This window comes from Bombina bombina, chromosome 3 (assembly GCF_027579735.1).
Source record: "Bombina bombina isolate aBomBom1 chromosome 3, aBomBom1.pri, whole genome shotgun sequence".
Taxonomy (NCBI): domain Eukaryota; kingdom Metazoa; phylum Chordata; class Amphibia; order Anura; family Bombinatoridae; genus Bombina; species Bombina bombina.
In genome coordinates this window covers 281224937-281239321 of record NC_069501.1, presented here as the reverse complement: position 1 = coordinate 281239321, position 14385 = coordinate 281224937, and the positions used below count along the sequence as shown (strand labels likewise).

Below are 14385 nucleotides of genomic sequence, written 5' to 3'. Positions count from 1 at the left end.
AGCTTGGAGACCAATGCAAGGCTGGAACAAGGGAAAGCAGGCCAAGAAACCTGCCACTGCTACCAAGACAGCATGAAATGTTGGCCCCCGATCCGGGACCGGATCTGGTGGGGGGCAGACTCTCTCTCTTCGCTCAGGCTTGGGCAAGAGATGTTCTGGATCCTTGGGCGCTAGAAATAGTCTCCCAAGGTTATCTTCTGGAATTCAAGGGGCTTCCCCCAAGGGGGAGGTTCCACAGGTCTCAGTTGTCTTCAGACCACATAAAAAGACAGGCATTCTTACATTGTGTAGAAGACCTGTTAAAAATGGGAGTGATTCATCCTGTTCCATTAAGAGAACAAGGGATGGGGTTCTACTCCAATCTGTTCATAGTTCCCAAAAAAGAGGGAACGTTCAGACCAATCTTAGATCTCAAGATCTTAAACAAGTTTCTCAAGGTTCCATCGTTCAAGATGGAAACCATTCGAACTATTCTTCCTTCCATCCAGGAAGGTCAATTCATGACCACGGTGGATTTAAAGGATGCGTATCTACATATTCCTATCCACAAGGAACATCATCGGTTCCTAAGGTTCGCATTCCTGGACAAGCATTACCAGTTCGTGGCGCTTCCTTTCGGATTAGCCACTGCTCCAAGGATTTTCACAAAGGTACTAGGGTCCCTTCTAGCTGTGCTAAGACCAAGGGGCATTGCTGTAGTACCTTACTTGGACGACATTCTGATTCAAGCGTCGTCCCTTCCTCAAGCAAAGGCTCACACGGACATTGTCCTGGCCTTTCTCAGATCTCACGGATGGAAAGTGAACGTGGAAAAGAGTTCTCTATCTCCGTCAACAAGGGTTCCCTTCTTGGGAACAATAATAGACTCCTTAGAAATGAGGATATTTCTGACAGAGGCCAGAAAAACAAAACTTCTAGACTCTTGTCGGATACTTCATTCCGTTCCTCTTCCTTCCATAGCTCAGTGCATGGAAGTGATCGGGTTGATGGTAGCGGCAATGGACATAGCTCCTTTTGCGCGCATTCATCTAAGACCATTACAACTGTGCATGCTCAGTCAGTGGAATGGGGATTATACAGACTTGTCTCCGAAGATACAAGTAAATCAGAGGACCAGAGACTCACTCCGTTGGTGGCTGTCCCTGGACAACCTGTCACAAGGGATGACATTCCGCAGACCAGAGTGGGTCATTGTCACGACCGACGCCAGTCTGATGGGCTGGGGCGCGGTCTGGGGATCCCTGAAAGCTCAGGGTCTTTGGTCTCGGGAAGAATCTCTTCTACCGATAAATATTCTGGAACTGAGAGCGATATTCAATGCTCTCAAGGCTTGGCCTCAGCTAGCGAGGGCCAAGTTCATACGGTTTCAATCAGACAACATGACAACTGTTGCGTACATCAACCATCAGGGGGGAACAAGGAGTTCCCTAGCGATGGAAGAAGTGACCAAAATCATTCTATGGGCGGAGTCTCACTCCTGCCACCTGTCTGCTATCCACATCCCAGGAGTGGAAAATTGGGAAGCGGATTTTCTGAGTCGTCAGACATTGCATCCGGGGGGAGTGGGAACTCCATCCGGAAATCTTTGCCCAAGTCACTCAGCTGTGGGGCATTCCAGACATGGATCTGATGGCCTCTCGTCAGAACTTCAAAGTTCCTTGCTACGGGTCCAGATCCAGGGATCCCAAGGCGGCTCTAGTGGATGCACTAGTAGCACCTTGGACCTTCAAACTAGCTTATGTGTTCCCGCCGTTTCCTCTCATCCCCAGGCTGGTAGCCAGGATCAATCAGGAGAGGGCGTCGGTGATCTTGATAGCTCCTGCGTGGCCACGCAGGACTTGGTATGCAGATCTGGTGAATATGTCATCGGCTCCACCTTGGAAGCTACCTTTGAGACGAGACCTTCTTGTTCAGGGTCCGTTCGAACATCCGAACCTGGTTTCACTCCAGCTGACTGCTTGGAGATTGAACGCTTGATCTTATTGAAGCGAGGGTTCTCAGATTCTGTTATCGATACTCTTGTTCAGGCCAGAAAGCCTGTAACTAGAAAGATTTACCACAAAATTTGGAAAAAATATATCTGTTGGTGTGAATCTAAAGGATTCCCCTGGGACAAGGTTAAGATTCCTAAGATTCTATCCTTCCTTCAAGAAGGATTGGAAAAAGGATTATCTGCAAGTTCCCTGAAGGGACAGATTTCTGCCTTGTCTGTGTTACTTCACAAAAAGCTGGCAGCTGTGCCAGATGTTCAAGCCTTTGTTCAGGCTCTGGTTAGAATTAAGCCTGTTTACAAACCTTTGACTCCTCCTTGGAGTCTCAATTTAGTTCTTTCAGTTCTTCAGGGGGGTTCCGTTTGAACCCTTACATTCCGTTGATATTAAGTTATTATCTTGGAAAGTTTTGTTTTTAGTTGCAATTTCTTCTGCTAGAAGAGTTTCAGAATTATCTGCTCTGCAGTGTTCTCCTCCTTATCTGGTGTTCCATGCAGATAAGGTGGTTTTACGTACTAAACCTGGTTTTCTTCCAAAAGTTGTTTCTAACAAAAACATTAACCAGGAGATTATCGTACCTTCTCTGTGTCCGAAACCAGTTTCAAAGAAGGAACGTTTGTTGCACAATTTGGATGTTGTTCGCGCTCTAAAATTCTATTTAGATGCTACAAAGGATTTTAGACAAACATCTTCCTTGTTTGTTGTTTATTCCGGTAAAAGGAGAGGTCAAAAAGCAACTTCTACCTCTCTCTCTTTTTGGATTAAAAGCATCATCAGATTGGCTTACGAGACTGCCGGACGGCAGCCTCCCGAAAGAATCACAGCTCATTCCACTAGGGCTGTGGCTTCCACATGGGCCTTCAAGAACGAGGCTTCTGTTGATCAGATATGTAGGGCAGCGACTTGGTCTTCACTGCACACTTTTACCAAATTTTACAAGTTTGATACTTTTGCTTCTTCTGAGGCTATTTTTGGGAGAAAGGTTTTGCAAACCGTGGTGCCTTCCATTTAGGTGACCTGATTTGCTCCCTCCCTTCATCCGTGTCCTAAAGCTTTGGTATTGGTTCCCACAAGTAAGGATGACGCCGTGGACCGGACACACCTATGTTGGAGAAAACAGAATTTATGTTTACCTGATAAATTACTTTCTCCAACGGTGTGTCCGGTCCACGGCCCGCCCTGGTTTTTTTAATCAGGTCTGATAATTTATTTTCTTTAACTACAGTCACCACGGTACCATATGGTTTCTCCTATGCAAATATTCCTCCTTAACGTCGGTCGAATGACTGGGGTAGGCGGAGCCTAGGAGGGATCATGTGACCAGCTTTGCTGGGCTCTTTGCCATTTCCTGTTGGGGAAGAGAATATCCCACAAGTAAGGATGACGCCGTGGACCGGACACACCGTTGGAGAAAGTAATTTATCAGGTAAACATAAATTCTGTTTTTATTTTTCCCCTCCCTCTCTAGTGACTCTTGCGTGGAGTTCCACATCTTGGGTATTGCTATCCCATAAGTCACTACACTAGCTCATGGACTCTTGCCAATTACATGAAAGAAAACCTAATTTATCTGGTAAGTTCTTACATAAATTATATTTCTTTCATATTGGCAAGAGTCCATGAGGCCCATCCTTTTTTGTGGTGGTTTTGATTTTTGTATACAGCACAATTATTTCCAAATTTCTTTGTTGATGCTTTTTACTCCTTTCTTTATCACCCCACTTCTTGACTATTCATTAAACTGAATTGTGGGTGTGGTGAGGGGTATATTTATAGGCATTTTGAGGTTTGGGAAACTACCCCTCATAGTAGGATTGTATATCCCATACGTCACTAGTTCATGGACTCTTTTGCCAATATGAAAGAAATGAATTTATCAGATAAGTTTTTACATAAATTATGTTTTTGTGGGCTATTGGCTCTGCACGCAGAGTTTCTGAGATTTCTGCTTTGCAACATGTTCCCCCTTATCTGGTTTTTCATGCTTAGGCGGTTTTTCGCACTAAACTAGAGTTCCTCCCTAAGGGGGTATCAAATCATAACATTAATCAAGAAATCGTTGTTCCTTACTTGTGTCCTAATCCTTCTTCGGCAAAGGAACGTTTGCTTCATAATCTAGATGTGGTTTGTGCCTTGAAGTTCTATCTTCAGGCTACTAAGGAATTCAGACAATCTTCCTCTTTGTTTGTCATCAATATGGGGAAGCGTAAGGGGCAGAAGGCTACTACGACTTCTCTATCTTTCTGGTTCAGGAGTGTCATCCACCCCCCCCACCCCCCCCCCCACACACACACACACAATTTTACAAGTTTGTGTTTGCTTCTGCTTTCGGGAGAAAAGTTTTGCAAGCTGTGGTGCCCTCAGAATAGTCTGCCCCCTTTTTTTTTTTTTCTGTTCCTTTTCGTTATTCATTCAGTGTCCTCTGGAGCGTGGGTATAGTTTTCCCAATAGTAAGGAATAGTCGTGGACTCTCCCTGCCTTATGGAAGGAAAACCTAATTTATGCTTGCCAAATAAATTCCTTTCCTTCATGGCAGGGAGTGTCCACGCCCCCCGCAATTTATTTTCTTGATGGGCGGCTCTCTCTTTATATATATATATATATATATATATATATATATATATATATATATATATATATATATATATATATATATATATATATATATATATATATATATATATATATATATATATATATATATATATATATATATATATATATATATATATATATATATATATATATATATTTCTGGCACCTTTTTATACCCTGATGTTTCTCCTACTTTTCCTTGTTCCCTCGGCAGAATGACTGGGGCATAGGGGAAGTGGGAGGGATATTTAAGCCTTTGGCTGGGGTGTACCTGCTGCCTCCTGGTGGCCGGGTGTTTTATTTCTCAACAGGAAGGAAAGGAATTCATCTGGTAAGCATAAATTGTTTTCTTTAGGAGGTGTAACTACTTTGCACTCCAAGATAAATATAGACAAATGTGTGTATCTGTTCTGGGCTACAACCCCCACTACTGCACCACTACACTTCTAGTTCTTAGTATATCTAGTTCTAGAGCACTTACTCAGTTCAAGTGGTCCCCATGGGAGAAGAACACTTGGCCAGTGGCCCCCAGATACATTGAGCTTGATACCCCTGCTTTAAGGTTTTGACCTTTTTGCAATTTTTTTTTTTTTTTTTTTACAAAATAGAGCGAATGGAAAAAGAGGCAGAGGAGGAGCGAATACGTAAACATAGAGCATCTGCAGAGAAAGCATTTCATGAGGGAATTGCCATGGCAAAGTTAGTATTAAGAAGATCTCCAATAGGCACAGACCGTAACCACAATAGGTGAGATACTAGACTGTTCTTATTTTCTCTGTTCTGAGATTTGTTCTTGCATAGACTAATGGCTAATAGCTTTGTAATTTTTTTGAGCCATTTCCATTTTTGTATTTTACTAAACCTGTTGTTCCATTTGGTAATAACCACCTTAGGTTTATTTAACCATTCCCTTTTATTATGATGGAGTTGGTGGCAAATATTTACTTCAAGGTACATTTTTATTGCAAAAATGTGTTCCAGTAACCTAGAGCAAGTAATTTTGTACTTTGTAATGTCCCTTTGAGTTTGGCAAATGGTTATATAAGTTACCCGTTTTCTTAGAACGCGTTGTGTGTGTGTGTAATTTTTTATTTTATTTCATTTTTTGTTTTGGGATGATAGATCCTTTATTTAAAAAAAATAAATTAAATCATATGTCATGTCTCCACATAGTGTCTATGGCCTTTTCTCCAACATAGGTGTGTCCGGTCCACGGCGTCATCCTTACTTGTGGGATATTCTCTTCCCCAACAGGAAATGGCAAAGAGCCCAGCAAAGCTGGTCACATGATCCCTCCTAGGCTCCGCCTTCCCCAGTCATTCTCTTTGCCGTTGTACAGTCAACATCTCCACGGAGATGGCTTAGAGTTTTTTGGTGTTTAACTGTAGTTTTTATTCTTCAATCAAGAGTTTGTTATTTTAAAATAGTGCTGGTATGTACTATTTACTCTGAAACAGAAAAGTGATGAAGATTTCTGTTTGTAAGAGGAAAATGATTTTAGCAACCGTTACTAAAATCGATGGCTGTTTCCACACAGGACTGTTGAGAGGAATTAAATTCAGTTGGGGGAAACAGTGAGCAGACTTTTGCTGCTTGAGGTATGACACATTTCTAACAAGACGATGTAATGCTGGAAGCTGTCATTTTCCCTATGGGATCCGGTAAGCCATTTTTATTACATAAGAATAAAGGGCTTCACAAGGGCTTTTAAGACTGGTAGACATTTTCTGGGCTAAAACGATTGATATATAAGCATTTTTAATACTTCATAGCTTTGAGGAATTATTTTATTCTTGGGAATTATGTAAAATAACCGGCAGGCACTGTATTGGACACCTTATTCTCTAGGGGCTTTCCCTAATCATAGGCAGAGCCTCATTTTCGCGCCTCTATTGCGCACTTGTTTTTGGGAAGCATGACATGCAGATGCATGTGTGAGGAGCTCTGATACATAGAAAAGGCTTTCTGAAGGCATCATTTGGTATCGTATTCCCCTTTGGGCTTGGTTGGGTCTCAGCAAAGCAGATACCAGGGACTGTATAGGGGTTAAATATAAAAACGGCTCTGGTTCCGTTATTTTAAGAGTTAAAGCTTTCAAATTTGGTGTGCAATACTTTTAAGGCTTTAAGACACTGTGGTGAAATTTTGGTGAATTTTGAACAATTCCTTCATACTTTTTCACATTTGCAGTAATAAAGTGTGTTCAGTTTAAAATTTAAAGTGACAATAACGGTTTTATTTTAAAACGTTTTTTTGTACTTTGTTATCAAGTTTATGCCTGTTTAACATGTCTGAACTACCAGATAGACTGTGTTCTGTATGTGGGGAAGTCAAGGTTCCTTCTCATTTAAATAGATGTGATTTATGTGACACAAAATTTAGAGAAAATGATGCCCAAGATGATTCCTCAAGTGAGGGGAGTAAGCATGGTACTGCATCATCCCCTCCGTCTACGCCAGTCTTGCCCACACAGGAGGCCCCTAGTACATCTAGTGCGCCAATACTCCTTACTATGCAACAATTAACGGCTGTAATGGATAATTCTATCAAAAACATTTTAGCCAAAATGCCCACTTATCAGCGAAAGCGCGACTGCTCTGTTTTAGAAAATACGGAAGAGCATGAGGACGCTGATGATATTGGTTCTGAAGTGCCCCTACACCAGTCTGAGGGGGCCAGGGAGGTTTTGTCTGAGGGAGAAATTTCAGATTCAGGGAAAATTTCTCAACAAGCTGAACCTGATGTGATTACATTCAAATTTAAATTGGAACATCTCCGCGCTCTGCTTAAGGAGGTGTTATCTACTCTGGATGATTGTGAGAATTTGGTCATTCCAGAGAAATTATGTAAGATGGACAAGTTCCTAGAGGTCCCGGGGCCCCCCGAAGCTTTTCCTATACCCAAGCGGGTGGCGGATATTGTAAACAAAGAATGGGAAAGGCCCGGCATACCTTTCGTCCCTCCCCCTATATTCAAGAAATTGTTTCCTATGGTCGACCCCAGAAAGGACTTATGGCAGACAGTCCCCAAGGTCGAGGGGGCGGTTTCTACCCTAAACAAACGCACCACTATACCCATAGAAGATAGTTGTGCTTTCAAAGATCCTATGGATAAAAAATTAGAGGGTTTGCTTAAAAAGATGTTTGTTCAGCAAGGTTACCTTCTACAACCAATTTCATGCATTGTTCCTGTCACTACAGCAGCGTGTTTCTGGTTCGATGAACTAGAAAAGGCGCTCAATAAAGATTCTTCTTATGAGGAGATTTTGGACAGAATTCATGCTCTCAAATTGGCTAATTCTTTCACCTTAGACGCCACTTTGCAATTGGCTAGATTAGCGGCGAAAAATTCTGGGTTTGCTATTGTGGCGCGCAGAGCGCTTTGGCTAAAATCTTGGTCAGCGGATGCGTCTTCCAAGAATAAATTGCTTAACATTCCTTTCAAGGGGAAAACGCTGTTTGGCCCTGACTTGAAAGAGATTATTTCTGATATCACTGGGGGTAAGGGCCACGCCCTTCCTCAGGATAGGTCTTTCAAGGCTAAAAATAAACCAAATTTTCGTCCCTTTCGCAGAAACGGACCAGCCACAAGTGCTACATCCTCTAAGCAAGAGGGTAATACTTCTCAAGCCAAGCCAGCCTGGAGGCCAATGCAAGGCTGGAACAAAGGTAAGCAGGCCAAGAAACCTGCCACTGCTACCAAGACAGCATGAGATGTTGGCCCCCGATCCGGGACCGGATCTGGTGGGGGGCAGACTCTCTCTCTTCGCTCAGGCTTGGGCAAGAGATGTTCTGGATCCTTGGGCGCTGGAAATAGTCTCCCAAGGTTATCTTCTGGAATTCAAGGGGCTTCCCCCAAGGGGGAGGTTCCACAGGTCTCGATTGTCTTCAGACCACATAAAAAAACAGGCATTCTTACATTGTGTAGAAGACCTGTTAAAAATGGGAGTGATTCATCCTGTTCCATTAGGAGAACAAGGGATGGGGTTCTACTCCAATCTGTTCATAGTTCCCAAAAAAGAGGGAACATTCAGACCAATCTTAGATCTCAAGATCCTAAACAAGTTTCTCAAGGTTCCATCGTTCAAAATGGAAACCATTCGAACAATTCTTCCTTCCATCCAGGAAGGTCAATTCATGACCACGGTGGATTTAAAGGATGCGTATCTACATATTCCTATCCACAAGGAACATCATCTGTTCCTAAGGTTCGCCTTTCTGGACAAGCATTACCAGTTTGTGGCACTTCCGTTCGGATTAGCCACTGCTCCAAGAATTTTCACAAAGGTACTGGGGTCCCTTCTAGCGGTGCTAAGACCAAGGGGCATTGCAGTAGTACCTTACTTGGACGACATTCTGATTCAAGCGTCGTCCCTTCCACAAGCAAAGGCTCACACGGACATCGTCCTGGCCTTTCTCAGATCTCACGGGTGGAAAGTGAACGTAGAAAAAAGTTCTCTATCTCCGTCAACAAAAGTTCCCTTCTTGGGAACAATAATAGACTCCTTAGAAATGAGGATTTTTCTGACAGAGGCCAGAAAATCAAAACTTCTAAACTCTTGTCAAGTACTTCATTCTGTTCCTCTTCCTTCCATAGCGCAGTGCATGGAAGTAATAGGTTTGATGGTCGCGGCAATGGACATAGTTCCTTTTGCGCGAATTCATCTGAGACCATTACAACTGTGCATGCTCAGTCAGTGGAATGGGGATTATACAGACTTGTCTCAGACGATACAAGTAGATCAGAGGACCAGAGATTCACTCCGTTGGTGGCTGTCCCTGGACAACCTGTCACAGGGGATGAGCTTCCGCAGACCAGAGTGGGTCATTGTCACGACCGACGCCAGTCTGGTGGGCTGGGGCGCGGTCTGGGGACTCCTGAAAGCTCAGGGTCTTTGGTCTCGGGAAGAATCTCTTCTCCCGATAAATATTCTGGAACTAAGAGCGATATTCAATGCTCTCAAGGCTTGGCCTCAGCTAGCAAAGGCCAAATTCATACGGTTTCAATCGGACAACATGACGACTGTTGCGTACATCAACCATCAGGGGGGAACAAGGAGTTCCCTGGCGATGGAAGAAGTGACCAAAATCATTCAATGGGCGGAGTCTCACTCCTGCCACTTGTCTGCAATCCACATTCCAGGAGTGGAAAATTGGGAAGCGGATTTTCTGAGTCGTCAGTCATTTCATCCGGGGGAGTGGGAACTCCATCCGGAAATCTTTGCCCAAATTACTCAGTTGTGGGGCATTCCAGACATGGATCTGATGGCCTCTCGTCAGAACTTCAAGGTTCCTTGCTACGGGTCCAGATCCAGGGATCCCAAGGCGACTCTAGTAGATGCACTAGTAGCACCTTGGACCTTCAAACTAGCGTATGTATTCCCACCGTTTCCTCTCATCCCCAGGCTGGTAGCCAGGATCTATCAGGAGAGGGCATCGGTGATCTTGATAGCTCCTGCGTGGCCACGCAGGACTTGGTATGCAGACCTGGTGAATATGTCATCGGCTCCACCATGGAAGCTACCTTTGAGACGGGACCTTCTTGTTCAAGGTCCGTTCGAACATCCGAATCTGGTCTCACTCCAACTGACTGCTTGGAGATTGAACGCTTGATTTTATCAAAGCGAGGGTTCTCAGATTCTGTCATTGATACTCTTGTTCAGGCCAGAAAGCCTGTAACTAGAAAAATCTACCATAAAATATGGAAAAGATATATCTGTTGGTGTGAATCTAAAGGATTCCCTTGGGACAAGATAAAAATTCCTAAGATTCTATCCTTTCTTCAAGAAGGTTTGGAGAAAGGATTATCTGCAAGTTCTTTGAAGGGACAGATTTCTGCTTTGTCTGTGTTACTTCACAAAAAGCTGGCGGCTGTGCCAGATGTTCAAGCTTTTGTTCAGGCTCTGGTTAGAATCAAGCCTGTTTACAAACCTTTGACTCCTCCTTGGAGTCTCAATTTAGTTCTTTCAGTTCTTCAGGGGGTTCAGTTTGAACCCTTTCATTCCGTTGATATTAAGTTATTATCTTGGAAAGTTTTGTTTTTGGTTGCAATTTCTTCTGCTAGAAGAGTTTCAGAGTTATCTGCTCTGCAGTGTTCTCCTCCTTATCTGGTGTTCCATGCAGATAAGGTGGTTTTGCGTACTAAACCTGGTTTTCTTCCGAAAGTTGTTTCTAACAAAAACATTAACCAGGAGATAGTCGTGCCTTCTTTGTGTCCGAATCCAGTTTCAAAGAAGGAACGTTTGTTGCACAATTTGGATGTAGTTCGTGCTCTAAAATTCTATTTAGATTCTACAAAGGATTTTAGACAAACATCTTCCTTGTTTGTTGTTTATTCTGGTAAAAGGAGAGGTCAAAAAAGCAACTTCTACCTCTCTCTCTTTTTGGCTTAAAAGCATCATCAGATTGGCTTACGAGACTGCCGGACGGCAGCCTCCTGCAAGAATCACAGCTCATTCCACTAGGGCCGTGGCTTCCACATGGGCCTTCAAGAACGAGGCTTCTGTTGATCAGATATGTAAGGCAGCGACTTGGTCTTCACTGCACACTTTTACTAAATTTTACAAATTTGATACTTTTGCTTCTTCTGAGGCTATTTTTGGGAGAAAGGTTTTGCAAGCCGTGGTGCCTTCCATCTAGGTGACCTGATTTGCTCCCTCCCTTCATCCGTGTCCTAAAGCTTTGGTATTGGTTCCCACTAGTAAGGATGACGCCGTGGACCGGACACACCTATGTTGGAGAAAACAGAATTTATGTTTACCTGATAAATTACTTTCTCCAACGGTGTGTCCGGTCCATGGCCCGCCCTGGTTTGTTAATCAGGTCTGATAATTTATTTTCTTTAACTACAGTCACCACGGTATCATATGATTTCTCCTATGCAAATATTCCTCCTTTACGTCAGTCGAATGACTGGGGAAGGCGGAGCCTAGGAGGGATCATGTGACCAGCTTTGCTGGGCTCTTTGCCATTTCCTGTTGGGGAAGAGAATATCCCACAAGTAAGGATGACGCCGTGGACCGGACACACCGTTGGAGAAAGTAATTTATCAGGTAAACATAAATTCTGTTTTTCTATTTTGTGGGAAAGATGTCTAATCAATACAAAAAAACTGAAATCTTAACTTTTTTTTTTTTTTTTTTTTAAAATATGTTCTTCAGATACTGGTTGTTCTCAGATGCAGTACCTGGATTATATATTGAGAAAGGCTGGGTACACGATAGCATCAATTATAGCTTTCGAGTTGAAGAAAATGACGATGATGATGATGATGATGACTATGACCAGGATATGGAGAGTAAGTGTTTTTGAAATGTTCTGCTTTTTTTACTCAATGATTGCACATAGTAAATACTGTTATTTATGTTATCATTTGAGTGTCATTAAGATTTGAATTTGAAATTAAGCATTTTATAAATTTTTTTAAAGAGGATTTTACATTGTCGCTGTTCAGCAATTATTTTAATTGCACACATGGGGCGCCATGTACTAAGGCATCAATTTTTTTGCACAGACCGTATCGAAATAACCCGCCGGCATTCGCACCATGCGGATGGCACTTCGTTACATGAATGTACTAAAAACCAAGCCGTAAAATTTCGCGTCTATTGTGTGTCGAAGACAATCGGATTATTGATAACTTTGAAGCTTCGTTCGGCGCGAAAGAACAAAGTTAAGAAGCAGTCTGCGACCTGATTGGTTTAGTTCTTTACCCATGTGACGATCTAGGTGTCATAATCGCCAGACAAGCGGCAACGTTTTAATAGTCCGGGTATGGCTTGTGAACGCGCTGTCATTGGTTCAAGGTATTCTGCTATTTTATTGTAAAGTTGCATAATAGCTTCTCTGTCCAAACGGAATCTCTGGATAATCTCTCGATCAGAAATGCTTTCCAAACCCATACGTGGAAGGAAAACTCTAGGGACTCTAATTCTACCTCTCCTTCTTTGCAAGTTGTTAACCGGTGCCTGTATAGCCCTTCTTCCTCGTAATTGAATTAATCGGAAAATAAACAGGTGTAAAAGTGTCTCCATCTTCATTCACTGATCCAAAAACCAATAATGCTACAATAGTAGTCTAGTCCTTTCACTTAAGTACTTCTACCTGGCGTCAGGTTGATACCCCCTATAGTTTTCTATTGTATTCGCTACCTAAATGGTCGCGAAGCAAATCACGCAAAGTTACAGTGAAAGTTGGAGCGGGCGGATTAGTTGTAACATTCATAATTTCCGATTACAGCGAATTTACGTGCGATCGAACATGTAAGTGGAAAAAGGCTTCGGAACGATGAGTTGAGTAAAATTACGATCGCTGATGAAAATAGTGGTTTTTCGAGCAGATCGCAGATTGATACATACGAGAAGCAGATCGTGAGCGAATTTTGACGCGGAAATACAGACGGACGGTCACTTCGAAGCTTAGTACATGGCGCCCACGGTACTCTCACTGTGTTCACTATAAACGTGCACATTTTAAAACAAACATGTTTACAAAACTTTTTTTTTTTATTTTGAAATGAGCTGCTTTGCTGCTCAGATTCACCCTTGTCTTTTTAAAACTACTTGACATGTGCTATTCAGTTATTCTAATGGTTGTGATCTAAAGGCCAATGTTAAACTTTGTTGCACAGGTAATGTGGAGAGTGTTGATGCAGAGAGCAGTGTTGGTAGTCCTGATGATTCTACTCAGAGAGAAAAACAGATAGAAACCACTTTCCCAAAACAAGGGCAGAACCTTTGGTAAGAATACCTTCTACTTTTGTAAATAATAAATTTGTTTTTTGGTCTATTTAACATCCATTAAAGGGATAGCAAACGTTTAACTTTTTTTTTCATGTAATTGGCAAGAGTCCATGAGCTAGTGACGTATGGGATATACAATCCTACCTGGAGGGGCAAAGTTTCCCAAACCTCAAAATGCCTATAAATACACCCCTCACCACACCCACAATTCAGTTTTACAAACTTTGCCTCCTATGGAGGTGGTGAGGTAAGTTTGTGCTAAGATTTCCACATTGATGTGCGCTTCTCAGCATTGTTGAAGCCCGATTTCCTCTCAGAGTACAGTGAATGTCAGAGGGACGTGAAGGGAGTATCACTTATTGAATGCAATGATTTCCCTATCTGGGGTTTATTTCATAGGTTCTCTGTTATCGGTCGTAGAGATTCATCTCCTACCTCCCTTTTCAGATCGACGATATACTCTCAATTTGCCATTACCTCTACTGATAACTGTTTCAGTACTGGTTTGGCTATCTGCTATATGTAGATGGGTGACTTTCGGTAAGTGTTTTTTATTACTTAAGACACTCTCAGCTATGGTTTGGCACTTTATGCATTTATATAAAGTTCTAAATATATGTATTGTACTTATATTTGCCATGAGTCAGGTTCATGCATTTCCTTCTGCAGACTGTCAGTTTCATATTTGGGGAAAATAAACATTTTAAGAAATTTTTTTCTTACCTGGGGTTTAGTCTTTTTTTTCCCTAAATTGACTACTTTTTTCTTGCAAAATGAGGGCGGTATTAGGCCCGTGGGTGTGCCAAATGCTAGACTTTATTGCGTAATTTTTGGCGAGAAAAGTACGTCTGTAATGCTGATTCTATTCAGAAGACTTTGTCTGCATTTCCACCTTCTAATAAACGTAAAAGGTCTTTTAAAACTTCTCATTCAGTTGATGAAATTTCAAATGACGAACAACATAATAATTTATCCTCCTCTGAGGATCTATCTACCTTCCTCAGATATTGACACTGACAAATCTACTTATTTTTTTAAAATAGAGTATATGCGTTCTTT

At 42.2% G+C, this 14385-nt stretch overlaps 1 protein-coding gene across 1 annotated transcript in view; it reads left to right on the top strand.

The window, feature by feature from the left end:
* The window catches only part of BAZ1B (bromodomain adjacent to zinc finger domain 1B), a gene marked incomplete in the record, with an annotated part of 470974 nt that overhangs the window by 140069 nt on the left and 316520 nt on the right, over window positions 1–14385 (top strand). The window contains 3 exon segments of the mRNA XM_053706318.1: window positions 5195–5333; window positions 11746–11882; window positions 13215–13323. Of these exon segments, the coding sequence (XP_053562293.1) occupies window positions 5195–5333; window positions 11746–11882; window positions 13215–13323 (385 nt within the window).